Genomic DNA, 22,059 nt, shown 5'->3' on the forward strand with positions numbered 1-22,059 from the left:
CCAGTAGTAAGTGTTCCCCACAGTGGCCCCAGTAGTAAGTGTTCCCCACAGTGGCCCCAGTAGTAAGTGTTCCCCACAGTGGCCCCAGTAGTAAGTGTTCCCCACAGTGGCCCCAGTAGTAAGTGTTCCCCACAGTGGCCCCAGTAGTAAGTGTTCCCCACAGTGGCCCCAGTAGTAAGTGTTCCCCACAGTGGCCCCAGTAGTAAGTGTTTCCCACAGTGGCCCCAGTAGTAAGTGTTCCCCACAGTGGCCCCAGTAGTAAGTGTTCCCCACAGTGGCCCCAGTAGTAAGTGTTCCCCACAGTGGCCCCAGTAGTAAGTGTTCCCCACAGTGGCCCCAGTAGTAAGTGTTCCCCACAGTGGCCCCAGTAGTAAGTGTTCCCCACAGTGGCCCCAGTAGTAAGTGTTCCCCACAGTGGCCCCAGTAGTAAGTGTTCCCCACAGTGGCCCCAGTAGTAAGTGTTCCCCACAGTGGCCCCAGTAGTAAGTGTTCCCCACAGTGGCCCCAGTAGTAAGTGTTCCCCACAGTGGCCCCAGTAGTAAGTGTTCCCCACAGTGGCCCCAGTAGTAAGTGTTCCCCACAGTGGCCCCAGTAGTAAGTGTTCCCCACAGTGGCCCCAGTAGTAAGTGTTCCTCACAGTGGCCCCAGTAGTAAGTGTTCCCCACAGTGGCCCCAGTAGTAAGTGTTCCCCACAGTGGCCCCAGTAGTAAGTGTTCCCCACAGTGGCCCCAGTAGTAAGTGTTCCCCACAGTGGCCCCAGTAGTAAGTGTTCCCCACAGTGGCCCCAGTAGTAAGTGTTCCCCACAGTGGCCCCAGTAGTAAGTGTTCCCCACAGTGGCCCCAGTAGTAAGTGTTCCCCACAGTGGCCCCAGTAGTAAGTGTTCCCCACAGTGGCCCCAGTAGTAAGTGTTCCCCACAGTGGCCCCAGTAGTAAGTGTTCCCCACAGTGGCCCCAGTAGTAAGTGTTCCCCACAGTGGCCCCAGTAGTAAGTGTTCCCCACAGTGGCCCCAGTAGTAAGTGTTCCCCACAGTGGCCCCAGTAGTAAGTGTTCCCCACAGTGGCCCCAGTAGTAAGTGTTCCCCACAGTGGCCCCAGTAGTAAGTGTTCCCCACAGTGGCCCCAGTAGTAAGTGTTCCCCACAGTGGCCCCAGTAGTAAGTGTTCCCCACAGTGGCCCCAGTAGTAAGTGTTCCCCACAGTGGCCCCAGTAGTAAGTGTTCCCCACAGTGGCCCCAGTAGTAAGTGTTCCCCACAGTGGCCCCAGTAGTAAGTGTTCCCCACAGTGGCCCCAGTAGTAAGTGTTCCCCACAGTGGCCCCAGTAGTAAGTGTTCCCCACAGTGGCCCCAGTAGTAAGTGTTTTCCACAGTGGCCCCAGTAGTAAGTGTTTTCCACAGTGGCCGCAGTAGTAAGTGTTTTCCACAGTGGCCGCAGTAGTAAGTGTTTTCCACAGTGGCCGCAGTAGTAAGTGTTTTCCACAGTGGCCGCAGTAGTAAGTGTTTTCCACAGTGGCCGCAGTAGTAAGTGTTTTCCACAGTGGCCGCAGTAGTAAGTGTTTTCCACAGTGGCCGCAGTAGTAAGTGTTTTCCACAGTGGCCGCAGTAGTAAGTGTTTTCCACAGTGGCCGCAGTAGTAAGTGTTTTCCACAGTGGCCGCAGTAGTAAGTGTTTTCCACAGTGGCCGCAGTAGTAAGTGTTTTCCACAGTGGCCGCAGTAGTAAGTGTTTTCCACAGTGGCCGCAGTAGTAAGTGTTTTCCACAGTGGCCGCAGTAGTAAGTGTTTTCCACAGTGGCCGCAGTAGTAAGTGTTTTCCACAGTGGCCGCAGTAGTAAGTGTTTTCCACAGTGGCCGCAGTAGTAAGTGTTCCCCACAGTGGCCCCAGTAGTAAGTGTTCCCCACAGTGGCCCCAGTAGTAAGTGTTCCCCACAGTGGCCCCAGTAGTAAGTGTTCCCCACAGTGGCCCCAGTAGTAAGTGTTCCCCACAGTGGCCCCAGTAGTAAGTGTTCCCCACAGTGGCCCCAGTAGTAAGTGTTCCCCACAGTGGCCCCAGTAGTAAGTGTTCCCCACAGTGGCCCCAGTAGTAAGTGTTTTCCACAGTGGCCCCAGTAGTAAGTGTTTTCCACAGTGGCCCCAGTAGTAAGTGTTCTCCACAGTGGCCCCAGTAGTAAGTGTTCTCCACAGTGGCCCCAGTAGTAAGTGTTCTCCACAGTGGCCCCAGTAGTCCGTGTTCTCCACAGTGGCCCCAGTAGTCCGTGTTCTCCACAGTAACATAGTAACATAGTATGTAAGGCTGAATGAAGACAATGTCCATCTAGTCCAGCCTGTCTATCCTACTGTGTTGATCCAGAGGAAGGCAAAAAAACCCAAGGCCAGAAGCCAATTAGCCCTTTTGGGGAAAAAATTCCTTCCCGACTCCCTAATGGCAATCAGACTGTTCCCTGGATCAACCCCTAATAGTTCCTACCTGCCTGTATACCCGGATTGACACTTAACCTAATATTTATATCCTGTAATATCCTTCTTCTCCAGAAAGACATCAAGTCCCCTTTTAAACTCCTCTATGGATTTTGCCATCACCACTTCCTCCGGTAGAGAGTTCCACAGTCTAACTGCTCTTACAGTAAAGAATCCCCTTCTATGTTGGTGATGAAACCTACTTTCCTCTAATCGTAGCGGATGTCCTCTTCTTACCGTCGTGGTCCTGGGTGTAAACAGATTGCGGGAGAGATCCATGTGTTGTCCCCTCATGTACTTATACATGGTTATTTGGTCGCCTCTTAACCTTCTTTTTTATAGAGTAAATAGTCCCAATTTGGATAGCCTCTCTGGGTATTCCAGTCCCGTCATTTCATGTATTAGTTTAGTTGCCCTTCTTTGAACCCCCTCAAGCACTGTGACATCTTTTCTGAGCACCGGTGACCAGAATTGTACGCAGTATTCCATGTGAGGCCTGACAAGTGCCTTATATAATGGAAGGATAATGTTCTCGTCCTTCGCCCCTATACCTCTTTTAATGCACCCCAAGACTTTATTTGCCTTTGCAGCAGCTGACTGGCATTGGTTACTGCAGTTTAGTCTATTATCCACTAATACCCCCAGATCCTTTTCCATATCACTTTTCCCTAGTGGTACCCCATTAAGTGAATATTTGTGACATCCGTTTCTCCTGCCCATGTGCATAGTCTTACATTTTTCAACATTGAACTTCATTTGCCATTTTTCTGCCCAAGCCCCCAGCTTATCCAGGTCCATTTGTAGCCGCACATTGTCCTCCGTTGCATTAATTATGTTGTATAATTTTGTGTCATCTGCAAATATGGATATTTTGCTGTGCAGCCCCTCTATCAGGTCATTGATAAATATGTTGAACAGAGTGGGGCGTAATACTGAACCCTGTGGCACCCCGCTAGCTGTGGTCCAATCAGACTGTGGTCCAATCAGAATACGCACCATTTATTACCACCCTCTGCTTTCTATCATTGAGCCAATTTTTTACCCACTTACACACGTTTTCGTCTAGTCCGAGCTTCCTCATTTTGTATATTAGCCTATTATGTGGCACGGTGTCAAAGGCTTTAGAGAAGTCCAGATATACAAGATCAATAGATTCTCCCTGGTCCAGCTTAGAGCTTACTTCATCGTAGAAACTGATCAGATTTGTCTGACATGAGCGACCCTTCATGAATCCATGCTGGTGAGGAGTTATTCCCTTATTCTCCTTGAGGTACTCATCGATGGCGTCTCTCAGAATCCCCTCGAAAAAATTTTCCGTTACTGAAGTGAGACTTACTGGCCTGTAGTTACCAGGCTCACTTTTGCTCCCTTTTTTGTAAATTGGAACCACGTTGGCAATGCACCAATCCAATGGTACTACACCGGTCTTGATAGTGTCTAGAAATATTAGGTATAGTGGCCTAGCTATCTCGTCACTTAGTTCCCTTAGTATCCTTGGGTGTAATCCATCTGGGCCCGGCGATTTATCAATTTTAGTTTTCTTTAGACGCTTCCGCACCTCCTCCTGCGTTAGGTATGAGATCTTTTGTGAGGGGTTCGTTTTATTCCCCTGCATCTCGTGTGGCATTTCCTTTTCTTTTGTGAATACACTTGAGAAGAAACTGTTTAGTAGATTTGCTTTCCCGTCGTCATCATCAATGATTTCTCCTGCATTGTTTTTTAAAGGGCCAGCGCTCTCCCTGCAAATCCTTTGGCTGTTAATGTAGTTGAAAAATAGCTTTGGGTTGTTTTTGCTCTCTTTGGCGATCCGTCTATCTGCTTCCTCCTTGGCAGTTTTGATCGTATCTTTGCATATTTCGTTTTTTTTCCCTGTATGTTTTTAGCGCTTCTTTGCTGCCTTGTTGCTTTAGTAGTTTGAACGCTTTCTTTTTTTCGTTTATTGCCCCGCTTACCGTCTTGTCGAGCCACATTGGTTTCCTTTTAGTTGAGTTTCTTTTATTTTTAAAGGGAATGAACTGTTCACATGAGGCGATTAGGATTCTTTTGAACTTTTCCCATTTGTCCTCCGTACTGATATTTTTCAGGATGTTGTCCCAATTAATGTTACCGATAGTTCTAAGCTCATCAAATTTTGCTTTACTAAAGTTTAATTTCTTTGTCACTCCCTGATAAGGCTTCCTATTGATTGACAGCTGGAAGTTGATTATATTGTGGTCACTGTTCCCCAAGTGCCCCTCAACCTGCACCCCCTTTATACGTTCCGGTTTGTTGGTTAGTACTAGGTCCAGAATGGCCCTCCTTCTTGTCGGTTCCTGCACAAGTTGGTTCAGGTAATTGTCTTTAATTACTCTCAAGAATTTATCACCCCTGTGAGATTTGCAGGTTTCGTTCTCCCATGTTTTATCTGGAAAATTAAAGGCCCCCATGATAATTACTTTGTTTCGCTTTGACACCTCTTCTATCTGCCTTAGTAGTAAGTTTTCAGTTTCTTCTGTTGCTTTTGGTGGTCTATAGAAGACCCCTATCAGGATTTTGTTATTTTTTCCTCCCTGTATTTCTACCCACAGAGATTCCACCTGTTCGTCTCCTACCTGTATATCCTCCCGTAGCCTCGGCTTCAAGTTCAATTTGACGTACAGACATACCCCTCCCCCTTTCTGGTTCCTTCGGTCTCTTCTGAAGAGATTGTACCCCTGCAAATTCACCACCCAATCGCACTTATCATCAAGCCATGTTTCCGTAATTCCGACTATATCATAGTTTTCATCAGTCATTCTCGCTTCAAGCTCGCCCACTTTACTAATCAGACTTCTTGCATTTGTGGTCATACAATTTATAGCATTTTTTTTGTTTTTTAAATTTGTTTTGTTGCTATTCGTACTTATGGCTGATCTATCAGTTCTATCTGTACTAACCCCACCCCCTGCTCGACCCCCATTCCCTTTGCTTGGACCCGGATCGCTAGTTACACTGGCTACCCCACTATTTCTCATTTTACCCCCCCCCCCCCAGTCCCTAGTTTAAACACTCCTCCAGCCTTCTAGCCATCTTATCCCCCAGCACAGCTGCACCCTCCCCATTAAGGTGCAGCCCGTCCCTACGGTAGAGCCTGTAGCCGACAGCAAAGTCAGCCCAGTTCTGCAGGAACCCAAATCCCTCCTTCTTACACCAACTCCGGAGCCACTTGTTTACCTCCCTAAGATCCTGCTGCCTTTCTAGTGTGGCTTTAGGTACAGGTAGTATTTTCGAGAAAACTACCCTGGAGGTCCGCGCCCTGAGCTTGGACCCTAAGTCCCTGAAATCATTTTTGAGGGCCCTCCATTGACCTCTAACTTGTTCATTGGTGCCAACGTGCACCATGACCGCTGGATCCTCACCAGCCCCTCTTAGTAATCTGTCAATCTGATCCGCGATGTGTCGAACTCGAGCGCAAGGAAGACAACACACCGTTCGACGATCCCGGTCTTTATGGCAGATTGCCCTCTCTGTCCCCCTAATTGAGTCCCCCACCACTAGAACCTGTCTAGCCTGCCCTGCGCTCCCCGTCCCCGTCTCACTGGAGCAGTCATCCCCCTGGCGTTCAGAGGGCATGTCGTGCTGCAGCGGTGCTGGCTCTGTAATGGCATCGCCCTCATCTGCCAACGTTGCAGACATGTTGGGTTGTGCCAGTTCAGGACCAGCCTCCCTGGATCTATTCCCTCTACGCCTCCTTCTATCTGACACCCAGCTGACTGCCTGCTCCTCCTGCACTTCCGTACTACCATCCGCCCCCGCCTCTACCCCAGCGAGTGTCTGCTCAGTGAGCACCAAACTCCTTTCCATGATGTCAATGGCTCTCAGTGTTGCCAGTTGCCCATTTAGATCCAGAATTTGGGCTTCTAAATGTGCGACGTGCACGCATCTTGCGCAACAGTATGCACCCTCGATCGGCTGATCAAGGACCGCATACATTGCACAAGTAGCACACTGGATGACATTGCCAGACATGGAGCTCATCCTAATGGGGATCTACAATTTACTTGTGGAAGTAGTGAAGATAGACTTGATCACACTCCGCTCACACGCTGCTACAACCGCTCACACGCTGCTGCAACCGCTCAACCGCTGACCCGCTGCTGCAACCGCTGACCCGCTGCTGCAACCGCTGACCCGCTGCTGCAACCGCTGACCCGCTGCTGCAACCGCTGACCCGCTGCTGCAACCGCTGACCCGCTGCTGCAACCGCTGACCCGCTGCTGCAACCGCTGACCCGCTGCTGCAACCGCTCACACGCTGCTGCCTCTGTGCAACTACTCACGCTGCCGCTCTCACGCAACCTCTTACCCGCTGAGACTTATGTACAACTGGTCACAAATTTATTTATTTTTTTTATCCCCCTCACAAACACTTAGACCCCCAGACACACACACACACACACACACACACACAGAAGACACAAATAACCAGATACACAGAAGACACACACTTAGCTCACAAGCACACACAGAAGATACTTATCAGCTCCTCCACTCCTCCTGGTGACGTCACCCGCTGTCCCGGCGGCCGCTCACTCTGCCCTCCTGTCTCAGCTGCTCTGTTCTGGTCCCCTCCGCTGCTGCTGGCGCTGGACTCCTGGTGGCCTCTTGGCGCCGGCTACTGCGCTCCGGTCTTCTCCTTGCTGCCCCCGCACCTGCTTCGGCGCTGGTATCGGCTGCTGAGCTGCTCCGCTGTCCCCTTCAGCCCCCCGCTCGTGCCTCCGTCTCGTGCCGCTGCTCCTGGCGTCAGCCCCAGTAGTACGTGTTCCCCACAGTGGCCCTAGTAGTACGTGTTCCCCACAGTGGCCCCAGTAGTACGTGTTCCCCACAGTGGCCCCAGTAGTACGTGTTCCCCACAGTGGCCCCAGTAGTACGTGTTCCCCACAGTGGCCCCAGTAGTAAGTGTTCCCCACAGTGGCCCCAGTAGTAAGTGTTCCCCACAGTGGCCCCAGTAGTAAGTGTTCCCCACAGTGGCCCCAGTAGTAAGTGTTCCCCACAGTGGCCCCAGTAGTAAGTGTTCCCCACAGTGGCCCCAGTAGTAAGTGTTTCCCACAGTGGCCCCAGTAGTAAGTGTTCCCCACAGTGGCCCCAGTAGTAAGTGTTCCCCACAGTGGCCCCAGTAGTAAGTGTTCCCCACAGTGGCCCCAGTAGTAAGTGTTCCCCACAGTGGCCCCAGTAGTAAGTGTTCCCCACAGTGGCCCCAGTAGTAAGTGTTCCCCACAGTGGCCCCAGTAGTAAGTGTTCCCCACAGTGGCCCCAGTAGTAAGTGTTCCCCACAGTGGCCCCAGTAGTACGTGTTCCCCACAGTGGCCCCAGTAGTACGTGTTCCCCACAGTGGCCCCAGTAGTAAGTGTTCCCCACAGTGGCCCCAGTAGTAAGTGTTCCCCACAGTGGCCCCAGTAGTAATAGTGTTCCCCACAGTGGCCCCAGTAGTAAGTGTTCCCCACAGTGGCCCCAGTAGTAATAGTGTTCCCCACAGTGGCCCCAGTAGTAATAGTGTTCCCCACAGTGGCCCCAGTAGTAATAGTGTTCCCCACAGTGGCCCCAGTAGTAATAGTGTTCCCCACAGTGGCCCCAGTAGTAATAGTGTTCCCCACAGTGGCCCCAGCAGTAATAGTGTTCCCCACAGTGGCCTCTGCAGTAATAGTGTTCCCCACAGTGGCCTCTGCAGTAATAGTGTTCCCCACAGTGGCCTCTGCAGTAATAGTGTTCCCCACAGTGGCCTCTGCAGTAATAGTGTTCCCCACAGTGGCCTCTGCAGTAATAGTGTTCCCCACAGTGGCCTCTGCAGTAATAGTGTTCCCCACAGTGGCCTCTGCAGTAATAGTGTTCCCCACCGTGGCCTCTGCTGTAATAGTGTTCCCCACAGTGGCCTCTGCAGTAATGGTGTTCCCCCAAAGGGACCACCACAGTGGCCTCTGCAGTAAGTGTTCCCCCCACAGTGGTCTCTGCAGTTTAGTGACCCCCCACAGTGGCCTCTGCAGTTTAGTGACCCCCCACAGTGGCCTCTGCAGTAATAGTGTCCCCCCCCCCACAGTGGCCTCTGCAGTAATAGTGACCCCCCCCCCACAGTGGCCTCTGCAGTAATAGTGACCCCCCCCCCCCACAGTGGCCTCTGCTGTAATAGTGACCCCCCCCCCCCCCCCACAGTGGCCTCTGCAGTAATAGTGACCCCCCCCCCCCCCCACAGTGGCCTCTGCAGTAATAGTGACCCCCCCCACAGTGGCCTCTGCAGTAATAGTGACCCCCCACACAGTGGCCTCTGCAGTAACTGCGACCCCCACAATTGCCCAAGTAGTAATAGTGCCCCCCAACCCCCCATAGCGGCCCCAGTGGTAATAGTGAATTAAGATGAGTCAGCACGATGAACAATAAAATGTCTATGTGCACACGAGCGTGTAGACCATTTTTGTAAATAGTATATAAGACGGGCTGAGAGTATATGGGCAGCAGGCTCGCCTATGGATCTGATGAGATGCCTGGGACTTTTACCCTGATTTGACAAGACTCCTGCCTCGATAGAAATCCAGGGCTTCATTTACAATGGGCTCTGGGTCTCTAGAGCGATGGCAGTTTTTGGGGACCGCTATAGACCAGAAATGGAAGGGACCTTTTTATTTGTTTTTAATACTTCTGTCTGCTTTATTGTCCTTTCTCTTGTGTCAGTGGGTCCCAAAATCAATCCTTCCACTATAAGGGGGTATTGCAGGCTAATGCTGAGGATGTGATGTCCTCGGGATGGGTTGTCAGTGGTTGACCAGCTGGGGTCCGCCACTTTGATTCGCCGCCGATCAGCTGATTGTCCGGCTTGTCAGTGCAGCAGGCTGGACATTGTCATTGGTGGTCTGGGTCAGGAGTGTGGTGGGTGGCTTCATTCCCATTGAGATCAGTGGGAGTGATGCTTTCAATTACACTTCCGGATTCTCATTGCAGTCAGAGCCAAAGGTGAAATGGGAGGCATCGCTCCTGTTGGTTTTGGTGAGGGGGGAAGCCATCTATTGCATTTCTAGCCTTGACTACCAATGACTATATCCAGCCCCGCTGTACTGACAGTGAGCCAGAGGATAAACTAATGTAGCGGGGATCCTGAGCGGCGGATCCCCGCTGGTTGACTGTTGGTGCTCTATCCTGGGGATAGGTCATCAATGGTAAAAGCACGGAATAACCCTTTAATTGCCAACATATTCCTTACATATACTTTTGATGTATATATTCTATATATATTGATATTTTATCAATTGCAGCTTGAACAAGGTAGTAAATGGTTGGCTATCTATCAGTTCCATGGAAATAGAGCCGTGCTCACACATTAGCAGTATAACTCCATTCACAAGGGGGCTAGGGTACTGCCATTCTCGTGATCACTGGAGGTCCCGGTGGTCGGTCTCCCAGCCTCGTACATTTATCTCCTAGTTTTCCTGGTGGTTTAGGGTAGAAGAACGGGTTCAAATGTATTTCACTTCACACTGTGAGGTGCCCCTAAGTGGTTTAGGGAGTTTTGACCAAAGTGATTATATGTTGCACAGGGCTTCTGTGGGTTCAGCTATTTCCAGTTCAGCAACAGAACTACCCTGCACTTCTTTTAATGTTTTTATGGGTTCAGGTGAGAAATGTTAAGATAAGGTAACTTTTAAAAAGGTTGAAATGCTTTAGTATGGAAAACTAATTTGAACTAAACGTCTTATATATAATGTTTATGGCCATCTCTACCACCCCAGCTGAGGCCATGCGGACACACAACTGGGTACATAGAAGTGTCGGACAAAGCCTAAGGCCTCATGTCCACGGGGAAAATCAGATCCGCTGCAGATTCTACATGGAGAATCTGCAGCGGGTCCCTCCTGCCCCGCGGACATGAGCGCTGAAAATAGAAATTTAAAAGCATTTACCTATCCGTAGCGGGCGGCGAAGGTCAGCTGTTCCTCACGGCCGGATCTTCATTTTCGGCCGGCGGATGAATTCCTGACGCCGGCGGCACGTCGCCGGCACGTCGTCGACGTGCCGCGCGCATGCGCCGGGCACATCCGCCGAGCCGAAGCAAGGGAGATGCGGCCGTGAGGAAGAGCAGAGCTTCGCGGCCCGCTGCGGGTGAGTAAATGCTTATAATTCCTATTTTAGGTCTCCCGCAGATCCGGACGGCTTCCATAGGCTTCAATAGAAGCCCGCGGGAGCCGTCCCCGCGGGAGACCCGCATGAAAATGGAGCATGGTCCAGATTTTTTCATGCTCCATTTTTTTTTAAATGCCTTTTATTGACGATCCGCGGGTATTTATCTACCCGCGGGTGGTCAATGCATCCCTATGGGGTGCGGATCCGCGCGCGGGAGATCCGCTGCGGATTTTAAATCACATTTTGCCCGTGGACATGAGCCCTAAGGCCTCATGTCCACTTGAAAAATACAATCCGCGCAGAATCTGCCGCGGATTTGCTTTAAGTGGTATTTTTTTTGCATGCAGATATCCGCACACATTGCTATCAATGTGATAGCAATGTTGCCGATCCGCGCGGAATGCGCGGCAGAATCGAGCATGCCGCTTTTTTTCTCCCGCGCATGAAAAATGCAATTCTTTTAAAATGCCATCCGCAGGTGCAAAATTCAATTTAACGGACCGTGGATGGCCAATGATTCCCTATGGGCAAAATCCGCTGCGGATTCCGCAATTCCATTTAGCTAGTGGACATGAGGCCTTAGAGCTCTCCTTACTGCTACACATGAAGTTCAGTTCTGGTCCCAGGGCCTTAAAGGGGTTCTACCAAGATTATAACTTATCCCCTATACACAGGATGAGGGAATAAGTGTTTAATCAGTGAAGGTCCAGTTGCTAGTACACCTACCAATGAAAAGAATTGGGGTCCTTTGTTTTTCATGGATGAATGGAGTGGCGGTCAAGCATACACATTGCTTCTTCTACATCCCTATGGAACTGCCAGAGATAGCGAGCATGCGTGCTGGGGAAGAGCTGTATCATGGGATTGATTGGCTAGTGGGAGTGGCCTAATTTAGGGATGTGGACACTATTGGGGATTATAGGACAATCAGGCCTCTATGAAGCAACATGCTCTACGGGGGCTCCTGTGAAGTAAGCAGGAACAGAGTAGAGGAGAACAAACAGTCTTTCTCGTATTATAAGCTTGCAACGTTTAAGCTTTTCTTTAGGTTTCTGTACCACTTGTTGGCGGTTGCATTTAGTAAAGTTGCGTTGTTTACACTAAATGTGGTTGCAGTTGTTTTCTTAATGGGGAACCACTTGGGATTCACCACCCTACATGTTACTAATCAGTGTATCGCTTCACATCAGGAAGGAGGACATGATGGGTTGGTTGTCTAGTTATGCCCAGGATCTGTGATCATCTCAAGTGTCTCTGATCCTGGGTTTACACATACAATATCTTCCCTTGGGCTTGCCGTACAGGCTGCACTGCAGTTTGTGGCTTACGTGTTAATATTCATATCTTTGTGGAAACCAGAGCTGTAATTGCCTTCACATGGGGCAAATATTCAGTTTGTTGCACTTGCCCTGCATTTACATACCTTACCAAGGCCTCCCCCTGGCACCTGGGGCACGTGCTCCCTCTCATCCCTCATTTACATACCTCACCAAGGCTTCCCCCGGCACCTGGGGCACGTGCTCCCTCTCATCCGTCATTTACATACCTCATCAAGGCCCCCCTGGCACCTGGGGCACATGCCCTTTCTCATCCCTCATTTACATACCTCACCAAGGCCCCCCCCCCTGGCACCTGGGGCACATGCCCCCTCTGATCCCTCCCTGACCTCCGTCTAGCTACAACTTTGCTGCAAACAACCATTTTCTCACCCATATGTATTTGGATTCAATTCCATAAATTTAAGAAATGGTTTATTTAGAAAGTATTGTCTAAAATCAGCCTTCACCAGAAATTAGACACCAGAAAATAAATTCTCGCATGCTCCAAAATAAAAACTTAAGAGAAGTGTCAATTATAAAAGACTTTATTTATTTAAGGTTTTCAACATTTTAGTGTTATGGCTTCCCTAAGGCTGCAGATCCAGAAGAAAGCGAAAAATCCCTCGACACTTTTAGCCAATTTGTGTCACAGGGAAAAAATTCCTTCTTGACCCCGGGAAAAGGCGATCAGTCCTAGAACCCTGGATCAGAGCCGCTGATGATAGTGTGATGGTGGTGGGCATTGTACATGTAGAGCTGGGGTGGGGCGCTGTGTGGGTGTCCAAATGAAGTTGCTGGCTGGGTGTACAGCTAGTAGACGCTGTGTGGCGGGGTGCATGGTGACGGCGCTGTATGGCGGGGTTCAGGGTGAGGGTGTTGTGTGGCGGGGTGCAGGGTGAGGGCGCTGTACAGCAGGGTACAGGGTGGGACGCTGTGTGACTGCACCCCCCTTATAGTCCGAGGGAAGAATCATTTGCTGTTTCAGTGGATGAATGAGCGATCCTGGTTGTCAGGTCATGGTCACATGATCAGTACTTCCAGAATTACAGCCTTCATTCATTCAGAATTGTTGTCACAGCAAATGGAGGATAATGCTTGCTTCATTGCAGCATCTCTCTGTAGAGCTGGGGGGCACTGTGTGGCTGCGTGCAGGGTGAATGCGCTGTGCGGCTGCCTGTTGGGTGAGGGCGCTGTGTGGCGGGGCGCAGGGTGGGACGCTGTGTGACTGCACCCGTCCAAGAGAAGAATCATTTGCTGTTCCAGTGGACGAATGAGCGATCCTGGTTGTCAGGTCATGGTCACATGATCAGTACTTCCAGAATTACAGCCTTCATTCATTCAGAATTGTTGTCACAGCAAATGGAGGATAATGCTTGCTTCATTGCAGCATCTCTCTGTAGAGCTGGGGGGCGCTGTGTGGCTGCGTGCAGGGTAAATGCGCTGTGCGGCTGCCTGTTGGGTGAGGGCGCTGTGTGGCGGGGCGCAGGGTGGGACGCTGTGTGACTGCACCCGTTCAAGGGAAGAATCATTTGCTGTTCCAGTGGATGAATGAGCGATCCTGGTTGTCAGGTCATGGTCACATGATCAGTACTTCCAGAATTACAGCCTTCATTCATTCAGAATTGTTGTCACAGCAAATGGAGGATAATGCTTGCTTCATTGCAGCATCTCTCTGTAGAGCTGGGGGGCGCTGTGTGGCTGCGTGCAGGGTGAATGCGCTGTGCGACTGCCTGTTGGGTGAGGGCGCTGTGTGGCGGGGCGCAGGGTGGGACGCTGTGTGACTGCACCCATCCAAGGGAAGAATCATTTGCTGTTCCAGTGGATGAATGAGCGATCCTGGTTGTCAGGTCATGGTCACATGATCAGTACTTCCAGAATTACAGCCTTCATTCATTCAGAATTGTTGTCACAGCAAATGGAGGATAATGCTTGCTTCATTGCAGCATCTCTCTGTAGAGCTGGGGGGCGCTGTGTGGCTGCGTGCAGGGTGAATGCGCTGTGCGACTGCCTGTTGGATGAGGGCGCTGTGTGGCGGGGCGCAGGGTGGGACGCTGTGTGACTGCACCGTGCAAGGGAAGAATCATTTGCTGTTCCAGTGGATAAATGAGCGATCCTGGTTGTCAGGTCATGGTCACATGATCAGTACTTCCAGAATTACAGCCTTCATTCATTCAGAATTGTTGTCACAGCAAATGGAGGATAATGCTTGCTTCATTGCAGCATCTCTCTGTAGAGCTGGGGGGCGCTCTGTGGCTGCGTGCAGGGTGAATGCGCTGTGCGGCTGCCTGTTGGGTGAGGGCGCTGTGTGGGGGGGCGCAGTGTGGGACGCTGTGTGACTGCACCCGTCCAAGGGAAGAATCATTTGCTGTTCCAGTGGATGAATGAGCGATCCTGGTTGTCAGGTCATGGTCACATGATCAGTACTTCCAGAATTACAGCCTTCATTCATTCAGAATTGTTGTCACAGCAAATGGAGGATAATGCTTGCTTCATTGCAGCATCTCTCTGTAGAGCTAGGGGGCGCTGTGTGGCTGCGTGCAGGGTGAATGCGCTGTGCGGCTGCCTGTTGGGTGAGGGCGCTGTGTGGCGGGGCGCAGGGTGGGACGCTGTGTGACTGCACCCGTCCAAGGGAAGAATCATTTGCTGTTCCAGTGGATGAATGAGCGATCCTGGTTGTCAGGTCATGGTCACATGATCAGTACTTCCAGAATTACAGCCTTCATTCATTCAGAATTGTTGTCACAGCAAATGGAGGATAATGCTTGCTTCATTGCAGCATCTCTCTGTAGAGCTGGGGGACGCTGTGTGGCTGCGTGCAGGGTGAATGCGCTGTGTGGCGGGGCGCAGGGTGGGACGCTGTGTGACTGCACCCGTCTAAGGGAAGAATCATTTGCTGTTCCAGTGGATGAATGAGCGATCCTGGTTGTCAGGTCATGGTCACATGATCAGTACTTCCAGAATTACAGCCTTCATTCATTCAGAATTGTTGTCACAGCAAATGGAGGATAATGCTTGCTTCATTGCAGCATCTCTCTGTAGAGCTAGGGGGCGCTGTGTGGCTGCCTGTTGGGTGAATGCGCTGTGCGACTGCCTGTTGGGTGAGTGCGCTGTGTGGCGGGGCGCAGGGTGGGACGCTGTGTGACTGCACCCATCCAAGGGAAGAATCATTTGCTGTTCCAGTGGATGAATGAGCGATCCTGGTTGTCAGGTCATGGTCACATGATCAGTACTTCCAGAATTACAGCCTTCATTCATTCAGAATTGTTGTCACAGCAAATGGAGGATAATGCTTGCTTCATTGCAGCATCTCTCTGTAGAGCTGGGGGGCGCTGTGTGGCTGCGTGCAGGGTGAATGCGCTGTGTGGCGGGGCGCAGGGTGGGACGCTGTGTGACTGCACCCGTCCAAGGGAAGAATCATTTGCTGTTCCAGTGGATGAATGAGCGATCCTGGTTGTCAGGTCATGGTCACATGATCAGTACTTCCAGAATTACAGCCTTCATTCATTCAGAATTGTTGTCACAGCAAATGGAGGATAATGCTTGCTTTATTGCAGCATCTCTCTGTAGAGCTGGGGGGCGCTGTGTGGCTGCGTGCAGGGTGAATGCACTGTGCGGCTGCCTGCAGGGTGAGGGCGCTGTGTGGCGGGGCGCAGGGTGGGACGCTGTGTGACTGCACCCGTCCAAGGGAAGAATCATTTGCTGTTCCAGTGGATGAATGAGCGATCCTGGTTGTCAGGTCATGGTCACATGATCAGTACTTCCAGAATTATAGCCTTCATTCATTCAGAATTGTTGTCACAGCAAATGGAGGATAATGCTTGCTTCATTGCAGCATCTCTCTGTAGAGCTAGGGGGCGCTGTGTGGCTGCGTGCAGGGTGAATGCGCTGTGCGGCTGCCTGTTGGGTGAGGGCGCTGTGTGGCGGGGCGCAGGGTGGGACGCTGTGTGACTGCACCCGTCCAAGGGAAGAATCATTTGCTGTTCCAGTGGATGAATGAGCGATCCTGGTTGTCAGGTCATGGTCACATGATCAGTACTTCCAGAATTACAGCCTTCATTCATTCAGAATTGTTGTCACAGCAAATGGAGGATAATGCTTGCTTCATTGCAGCATCTCTCTGTAGAGCTGGGGGGCGCTGTGTGGCTGCGTGCAGGGTGAATGCGCTGTGCGACTGCCTGTTGGGTGAGGGCGCTGTGTGGCGGGGCGCAGGGTGGGACGCTGTGTGACTGCACCCGTCCAAGGGAAGAATCATTTGCTGTTCCAGTGGATGAATGAGCGATCCTGGTTGTCAGGTCATGGTCACATGATCAGTACTTCCAGAATTACAGCCTTCATTCATTCAGAATTGTTGTCACAGCAAATGGAGGATAATGCTTGCTTCATTGCAGCATCTCTCTGTAGAGCTGGGGGGCGCTGTGTGGCTGCGTGCAGGGTGAATGCGCTGTGCGACTGCCTGTTGGGTGAGGGCGCTGTGTGGCAGGGCGCAGGGTGGGACGCTGTGTGACTGCACCCATCCAAGGGAAGAATCATTTGCTGTTCCAGTGGATGAATGAGCGATCCTGGTTGTCAGGTCATGGTCACATGATTAGTACTTCCAGAATTACAGCCTTCATTCATTCAGAATTGTTGTCACAGCAAATGGAGGATAATGCTTGCTTCATTGCAGCATCTCTCTGTAGAGCTGGGGGACGCTGTGTGGCTGCGTGCAGGGTGAATGCGCTGTGTGGCGGGGCGCAGGGTGGGACGCTGTGTGACTGCACCCGTCTAAGGGAAGAATCATTTGCTGTTCCAGTGGATGAATGAGCGATCCTGGTTGTCAGGTCATGGTCACATGATCAGTACTTCCAGAATTACAGCCTTCATTCATTCAGAATTGTTGTCACAGCAAATGGAGGATAATGCTTGCTTCATTGCAGCATCTCTCTGTAGAGCTAGGGGGCGCTGTGTGGCTGCGTGCAGGGTGAATGCGCTGTGCGACTGCCTGTTGGGTGAGTGCGCTGTGTGGCGGGGCGCAGGGTGGGACGCTGTGTGACTGCACCCATCCAAGGGAAGAATCATTTGCTGTTCCAGTGGATGAATGAGCGATCCTGGTTGTCAGGTCATGGTCACATGATCAGTACTTCCAGAATTACAGCCTTCATTCATTCAGAATTGTTGTCACAGCAAATGGAGGATAATGCTTGCTTCATTGCAGCATCTCTCTGTAGAGCTGGGGGGCGCTGTGTGGCTGCGTGCAGGGTGAATGCGCTGTGCGGCTGCCTGTTGGGTGAGGGCGCTGTGTGGCGGGGCGCAGGGTGGGACGCTGTGTGACTGCACTCGTCCAAGAGAAGAATCATTTGCTGTTCCAGTGGATGAATGAGCGATCCTGGTTGTCAGGTCATGGTCACATGATCAGTACTTCCAGAATTACAGCCTTCATTCATTCAGAATTGTTGTCACAGCAAATGGAGGATAATGCTTGCTTCATTGCAGCATCTCTCTGTAGAGCTGGGGGGCGCTGTGTGGCTGCGTGCAGGGTGAATGCGCTGTGCGACTGCCTGTTGGGTGAGGGCGCTGTGTGGCGGGGCGCAGGGTGGGACGCTGTGTGACTGCACCCGTCCAAGGGAAGAATCATTTGCTGTTCCAGTGGATGAATGAGCGATCCTGGTTGTCAGGTCATGGTCACATGATCAGTACTTCCAGAATTACAGCCTTCATTCATTCAGAATTGTTGTCACAGCAAATGGAGGATAATGCTTGCTTCATTGCAGCATCTCTCTGTAGAGCTGGGGGGCGCTGTGTGGCTGCGTGCAGGGTGAATGCGCTGTGCGACTGCCTGTTGGGTGAGGGCGCTGTGTGGCAGGGCGCAGGGTGGGACGCTGTGTGACTGCACCCATCCAAGGGAAGAATCATTTGCTGTTCCAGTGGATGAATGAGCGATCCTGGTTGTCAGGTCATGGTCACATGATTAGTACTTCCAGAATTACAGCCTTCATTCATTCAGAATTGTTGTCACAGCAAATGGAGGATAATGCTTGCTTCATTGCAGCATCTCTCTGTAGAGCTGGGGGACGCTGTGTGGCTGCGTGCAGGGTGAATGCGCTGTGTGGCGGGGCGCAGGGTGGGACGCTGTGTGACTGCACCCGTCTAAGGGAAGAATCATTTGCTGTTCCAGTGGATGAATGAGCGATCCTGGTTGTCAGGTCATGGTCACATGATCAGTACTTCCAGAATTACAGCCTTCATTCATTCAGAATTGTTGTCACAGCAAATGGAGGATAATGCTTGCTTCATTGCAGCATCTCTCTGTAGAGCTAGGGGGCGCTGTGTGGCTGCGTGCAGGGTGAATGCGCTGTGCGACTGCCTGTTGGGTGAGTGCGCTGTGTGGCGGGGCGCAGGGTGGGACGCTGTGTGACTGCACCCATCCAAGGGAAGAATCATTTGCTGTTCCAGTGGATGAATGAGCGATCCTGGTTGTCAGGTCATGGTCACATGATCAGTACTTCCAGAATTACAGCCTTCATTCATTCAGAATTGTTGTCACAGCAAATGGAGGATAATGCTTGCTTCATTGCAGCATCTCTCTGTAGAGCTGGGGGGCGCTGTGTGGCTGCGTGCAGGGTGAATGCGCTGTGCGGCTGCCTGTTGGGTGAGGGCGCTGTGTGGCGGGGCGCAGGGTGGGACGCTGTGTGACTGCACTCGTCCAAGAGAAGAATCATTTGCTGTTCCAGTGGATGAATGAGCGATCCTGGTTGTCAGGTCATGGTCACATGATCAGTACTTCCAGAATTACAGCCTTCATTCATTCAGAATTGTTGTCACAGCAAATGGAGGATAATGCTTGCTTCATTGCAGCATCTCTCTGTAGAGCTGGGGGGCGCTGTGTGGCTGCGTGCAGGGTGAATGCGCTGTGTGGCGGGGCGCAGGGTGGGACGCTGTGTGACTGCACCCGTCCAAGGGAAGAATCATTTGCTGTTCCAGTGGATGAATGAGCGATCCTGGTTGTCAGGTCATGGTCACATGATCAGTACTTCCAGAATTACAGCCTTCATTCATTCAGAATTGTTGTCACAGCAAATGGAGGATAATGCTTGCTTTATTGCAGCATCTCTCTGTAGAGCTGGGGGGCGCTGTGTGGCTGCGTGCAGGGTGAATGCACTGTGCGGCTGCCTGCAGGGTGAGGGCGCTGTGTGGCGGGGCGCAGGGTGGGACGCTGTGTGACTGCACCCGTCCAAGGGAAGAATCATTTGCTGTTCCAGTGGATGAATGAGCGATCCTGGTTGTCAGGTCATGGTCACATGATCAGTACTTCCAGAATTACAGCCTTCATTCATTCAGAATTGTTGTCACAGCAAATGGAGGATAATGCTTGCTTCATTGCAGCATCTCTCTGTAGAGCTGGGGGGCGCTGTGTGGCTGCGTGCAGGGTGAATGCGCTGTGCGACTGCCTGTTGGGTGAGGGCGCTGTGTGGCAGGGCGCAGGGTGGGACGCTGTGTGACTGCACCCATCCAAGGGAAGAATCATTTGCTGTTCCAGTGGATGAATGAGCGATCCTGGTTGTCTGGTCATGGTCACATGATCAGTACTTCCAGAATTACAGCCTTTATTCATTCAGAATTGTTGTCACAGCAAATGGAGGATAATGCTTGCTTCATTGCAGCATCTCTCTGTAGAGCTGGGGGGCGCTGTGTGGCTGCGTGCAGGGTGAATGCGCTGTGCGGCTGCCTGTTGGGTGAGGGCGCTGTGTGGCGGGGCGCAGGGTGGGACGCTGTGTGGGACGCTGTGTGACTGCACCCGTCCAAGGGAAGAATCATTTGCTGTTCCAGTGGATGAATGAGCGATCCTGGTTGTCAGGTCATGGTCACATGATCAGTACTTCCAGAATTACAGCCTTCATTCATTCAGAATTGTTGTCACAGCAAATGGAGGATAATGCTTGCTTTATTGCAGCATCTCTCTGTAGAGCTGGGGGGCGCTATGTGGCTGCGTGCAGGGTAAATGCGATGTGCGACTGCCTGTTGGGTGAGGGCGCTGTGTGGCGGGGCGCAGGGTGGGATGCTGTGTGACTGCACCCGTCCAAGGGAAGAATCATTTGCTGTTCCAGTGGATGAATGAGCGATCCTGGTTGTCTGGTCATGGTCACATGATCAGTACTTCCAGAATTACAGCCTTCATTCATTCAGAATTGTTGTCACAGCAAATGGAGGATAATGCTTGCTTCATTGCAGCATCTCTCTGTAGAGCTGGGGGGCGCTGTGTGGCTGTATGCAGGGTGAATGCGCTGTGTGGCGAGGCGCAGGGTGGGACGCTGTGTGACTGCACCCGTCCAAGGGAAGAATCATTTGCTGTTCCAGTGGATGAATGAGCGATCCTGGTTGTCAGGTCATGGTCACATGATCAGTACTTCCAGAATTACAGCCTTCATTCATTCAGAATTGTTGTCACAGCAAATGGAGGATAATGCTTGCTTCATTGCAGCATCTCTCTGTAGAGCTGGGGGGCGCTGTGTGGCTGCGTGCAGGGTGAATGCGCTGTGCGACTGCCTGTTGGGTGAGGGCGCTGTGTGGCGGGGCGCAGGGTGGGACGCTGTGTGACTGCACCCGTCCAAGGGAAGAATCATTTGCTGTTCCAGTGGATGAATGAGCGATCCTGGTTGTCAGGTCATGGTCACATGATCAGTACTTCCAGAATTACAGCCTTCATTCATTCAGAATTGTTGTCACAGCAAATGGAGGATAATGCTTGCTTCATTGCAGCATCTCTCCTTAGAGCCGGGGGGCGCTGTGTGGCTGCGTGCAGGGTGAATGCGCTGTGCGGCTGCCTGTTGGGTGAGGGCGCTGTGTGATGGGGCGCAGGGTGGGACGCTGTGTGACTGCACCCGTCCAAGGGAAGAATCATTTGCTGTTCCAGTGGATGAATGAGCGATCCTGGTTGTCAGGTCATGGTCACATGATCAGTACTTCCAGAATTACAGCCTTCATTCATTCAGAATTGTTGTCACAGCAAATGGAGGATAATGCTTGCTGTAGAGCTGGGGGGGCGCTGCGTGGCCGCATACGGGGTGAGTGCGCTGTGCGGCTGCGTGCGGGGTGAGGGCGATGTGCGGGGTGAGGGCGCTGTGCGGCTGCGTGCGGGGTGAGGGCGCTGTGCGGCTGCGTGCGGGGTGAGGGCGCTGTGAGGCTGCGTGCGGGGTGAGGGCGCTGTGCGGCTCCCTGCGGGGTGAGGGCGCTGTGCGGCTCCCTGCGGGGTGAGGGCGCTGTGCGGCTGCCTGCGGGGTGAGGGCGCTGTGAGGCTGCGTGCGGGGTGAGGGCGCTGTGCGGCTGCCTGCAGGGTGAGGGCGCTGTGCGGCTGCCTGCGGGGTGAGGGAGCTGTGCGGATCCCTGCGGGGTGAGGGCGCTGTGCGGCTGCCTGCGGGGTGAGGGCGCTGTGCGGCTGCCTGCGGGGTGAGGGCGCTGTGAGGCTGCCTGCAGGGTGAGGGCGCTGTGAGGCTGCCTGCAGGGTGAGGGCGCTGTGAGGCTGCCTGCAGGGTGAGGGCGCTGTGAGGCTGCCTGCAGGGTGAGGGCGCTGTGTGGTGGCGCGCAGGCTGGGCATGGGCTGGGCTACTCACAGATCGTCCATGCTTGGCGGGTTGGTAGCGTGTGGTGTTGGGTAGTTCTTCAGTATCTTCCTTAATCTTTCACTGGATGCCATGAACTCGGGTCTTGCTTCCCGTCCGTCTAGGTTGGCCCGTTCCTCACGCACATTGCCTGGTAGCCAGCAGCTCTGCGACTTCCGGAAAGTGATGGTGTTACCTGCGCTGGATCCTCTCTCTTCGTCCTCGCCTCGTGATCAGAGCTCCAGGCTTTCCACGCTGCAGGGTTAGCTTGGAATGCGGTGATGTCACAATGTTTAGAATTCTCTCATCCTATGATGTCACAATAAGTGCTCCACAGGCCGCCATCTTGTTATATCGCAAATGATGATGAAAGCGGTCGCATCACTACATGCAAAGTGGATGGGACCATAAAGGTCGCATATAAATTATGCACAACATTAACCCCTTAATGCTCCATGATGTACTGTTAAGTCATGGAGGTTTGGGCTTTGTATGGAATGGGTTCTGGGCCGATCCTACTCTATACAATGCTGTCTGGTATAGCTGACACCCGCCTGCAACATATTAACCCTTTAAATGCTCCGATCGAA

General features: G+C 52.1%; 1 protein-coding gene across 1 annotated transcript in view; it reads right to left on the reverse strand.

Annotated features, from left to right (window-relative positions):
- The window catches only part of LOC136598676 (lysophosphatidylcholine acyltransferase 2-like), an 80,115-nt gene extending 58,551 nt beyond the window's left edge, over positions 1-21,564 (reverse strand). Inside the window, exon 1 of the mRNA XM_066588759.1 lies at positions 21,482-21,564. Coding sequence (XP_066444856.1) covers positions 21,482-21,564 — 83 coding nt within the window. The remainder of the gene's footprint in view (positions 1-21,481) is intronic.
- Between the last annotated feature and the right edge of the window lie 495 nt (positions 21,565-22,059).

This window comes from Eleutherodactylus coqui, unplaced genomic scaffold (assembly GCF_035609145.1).
Source record: "Eleutherodactylus coqui strain aEleCoq1 unplaced genomic scaffold, aEleCoq1.hap1 HAP1_SCAFFOLD_69, whole genome shotgun sequence".
In the NCBI taxonomy this organism is placed as follows: Eukaryota; Metazoa; Chordata; class Amphibia; order Anura; family Eleutherodactylidae; genus Eleutherodactylus; species Eleutherodactylus coqui.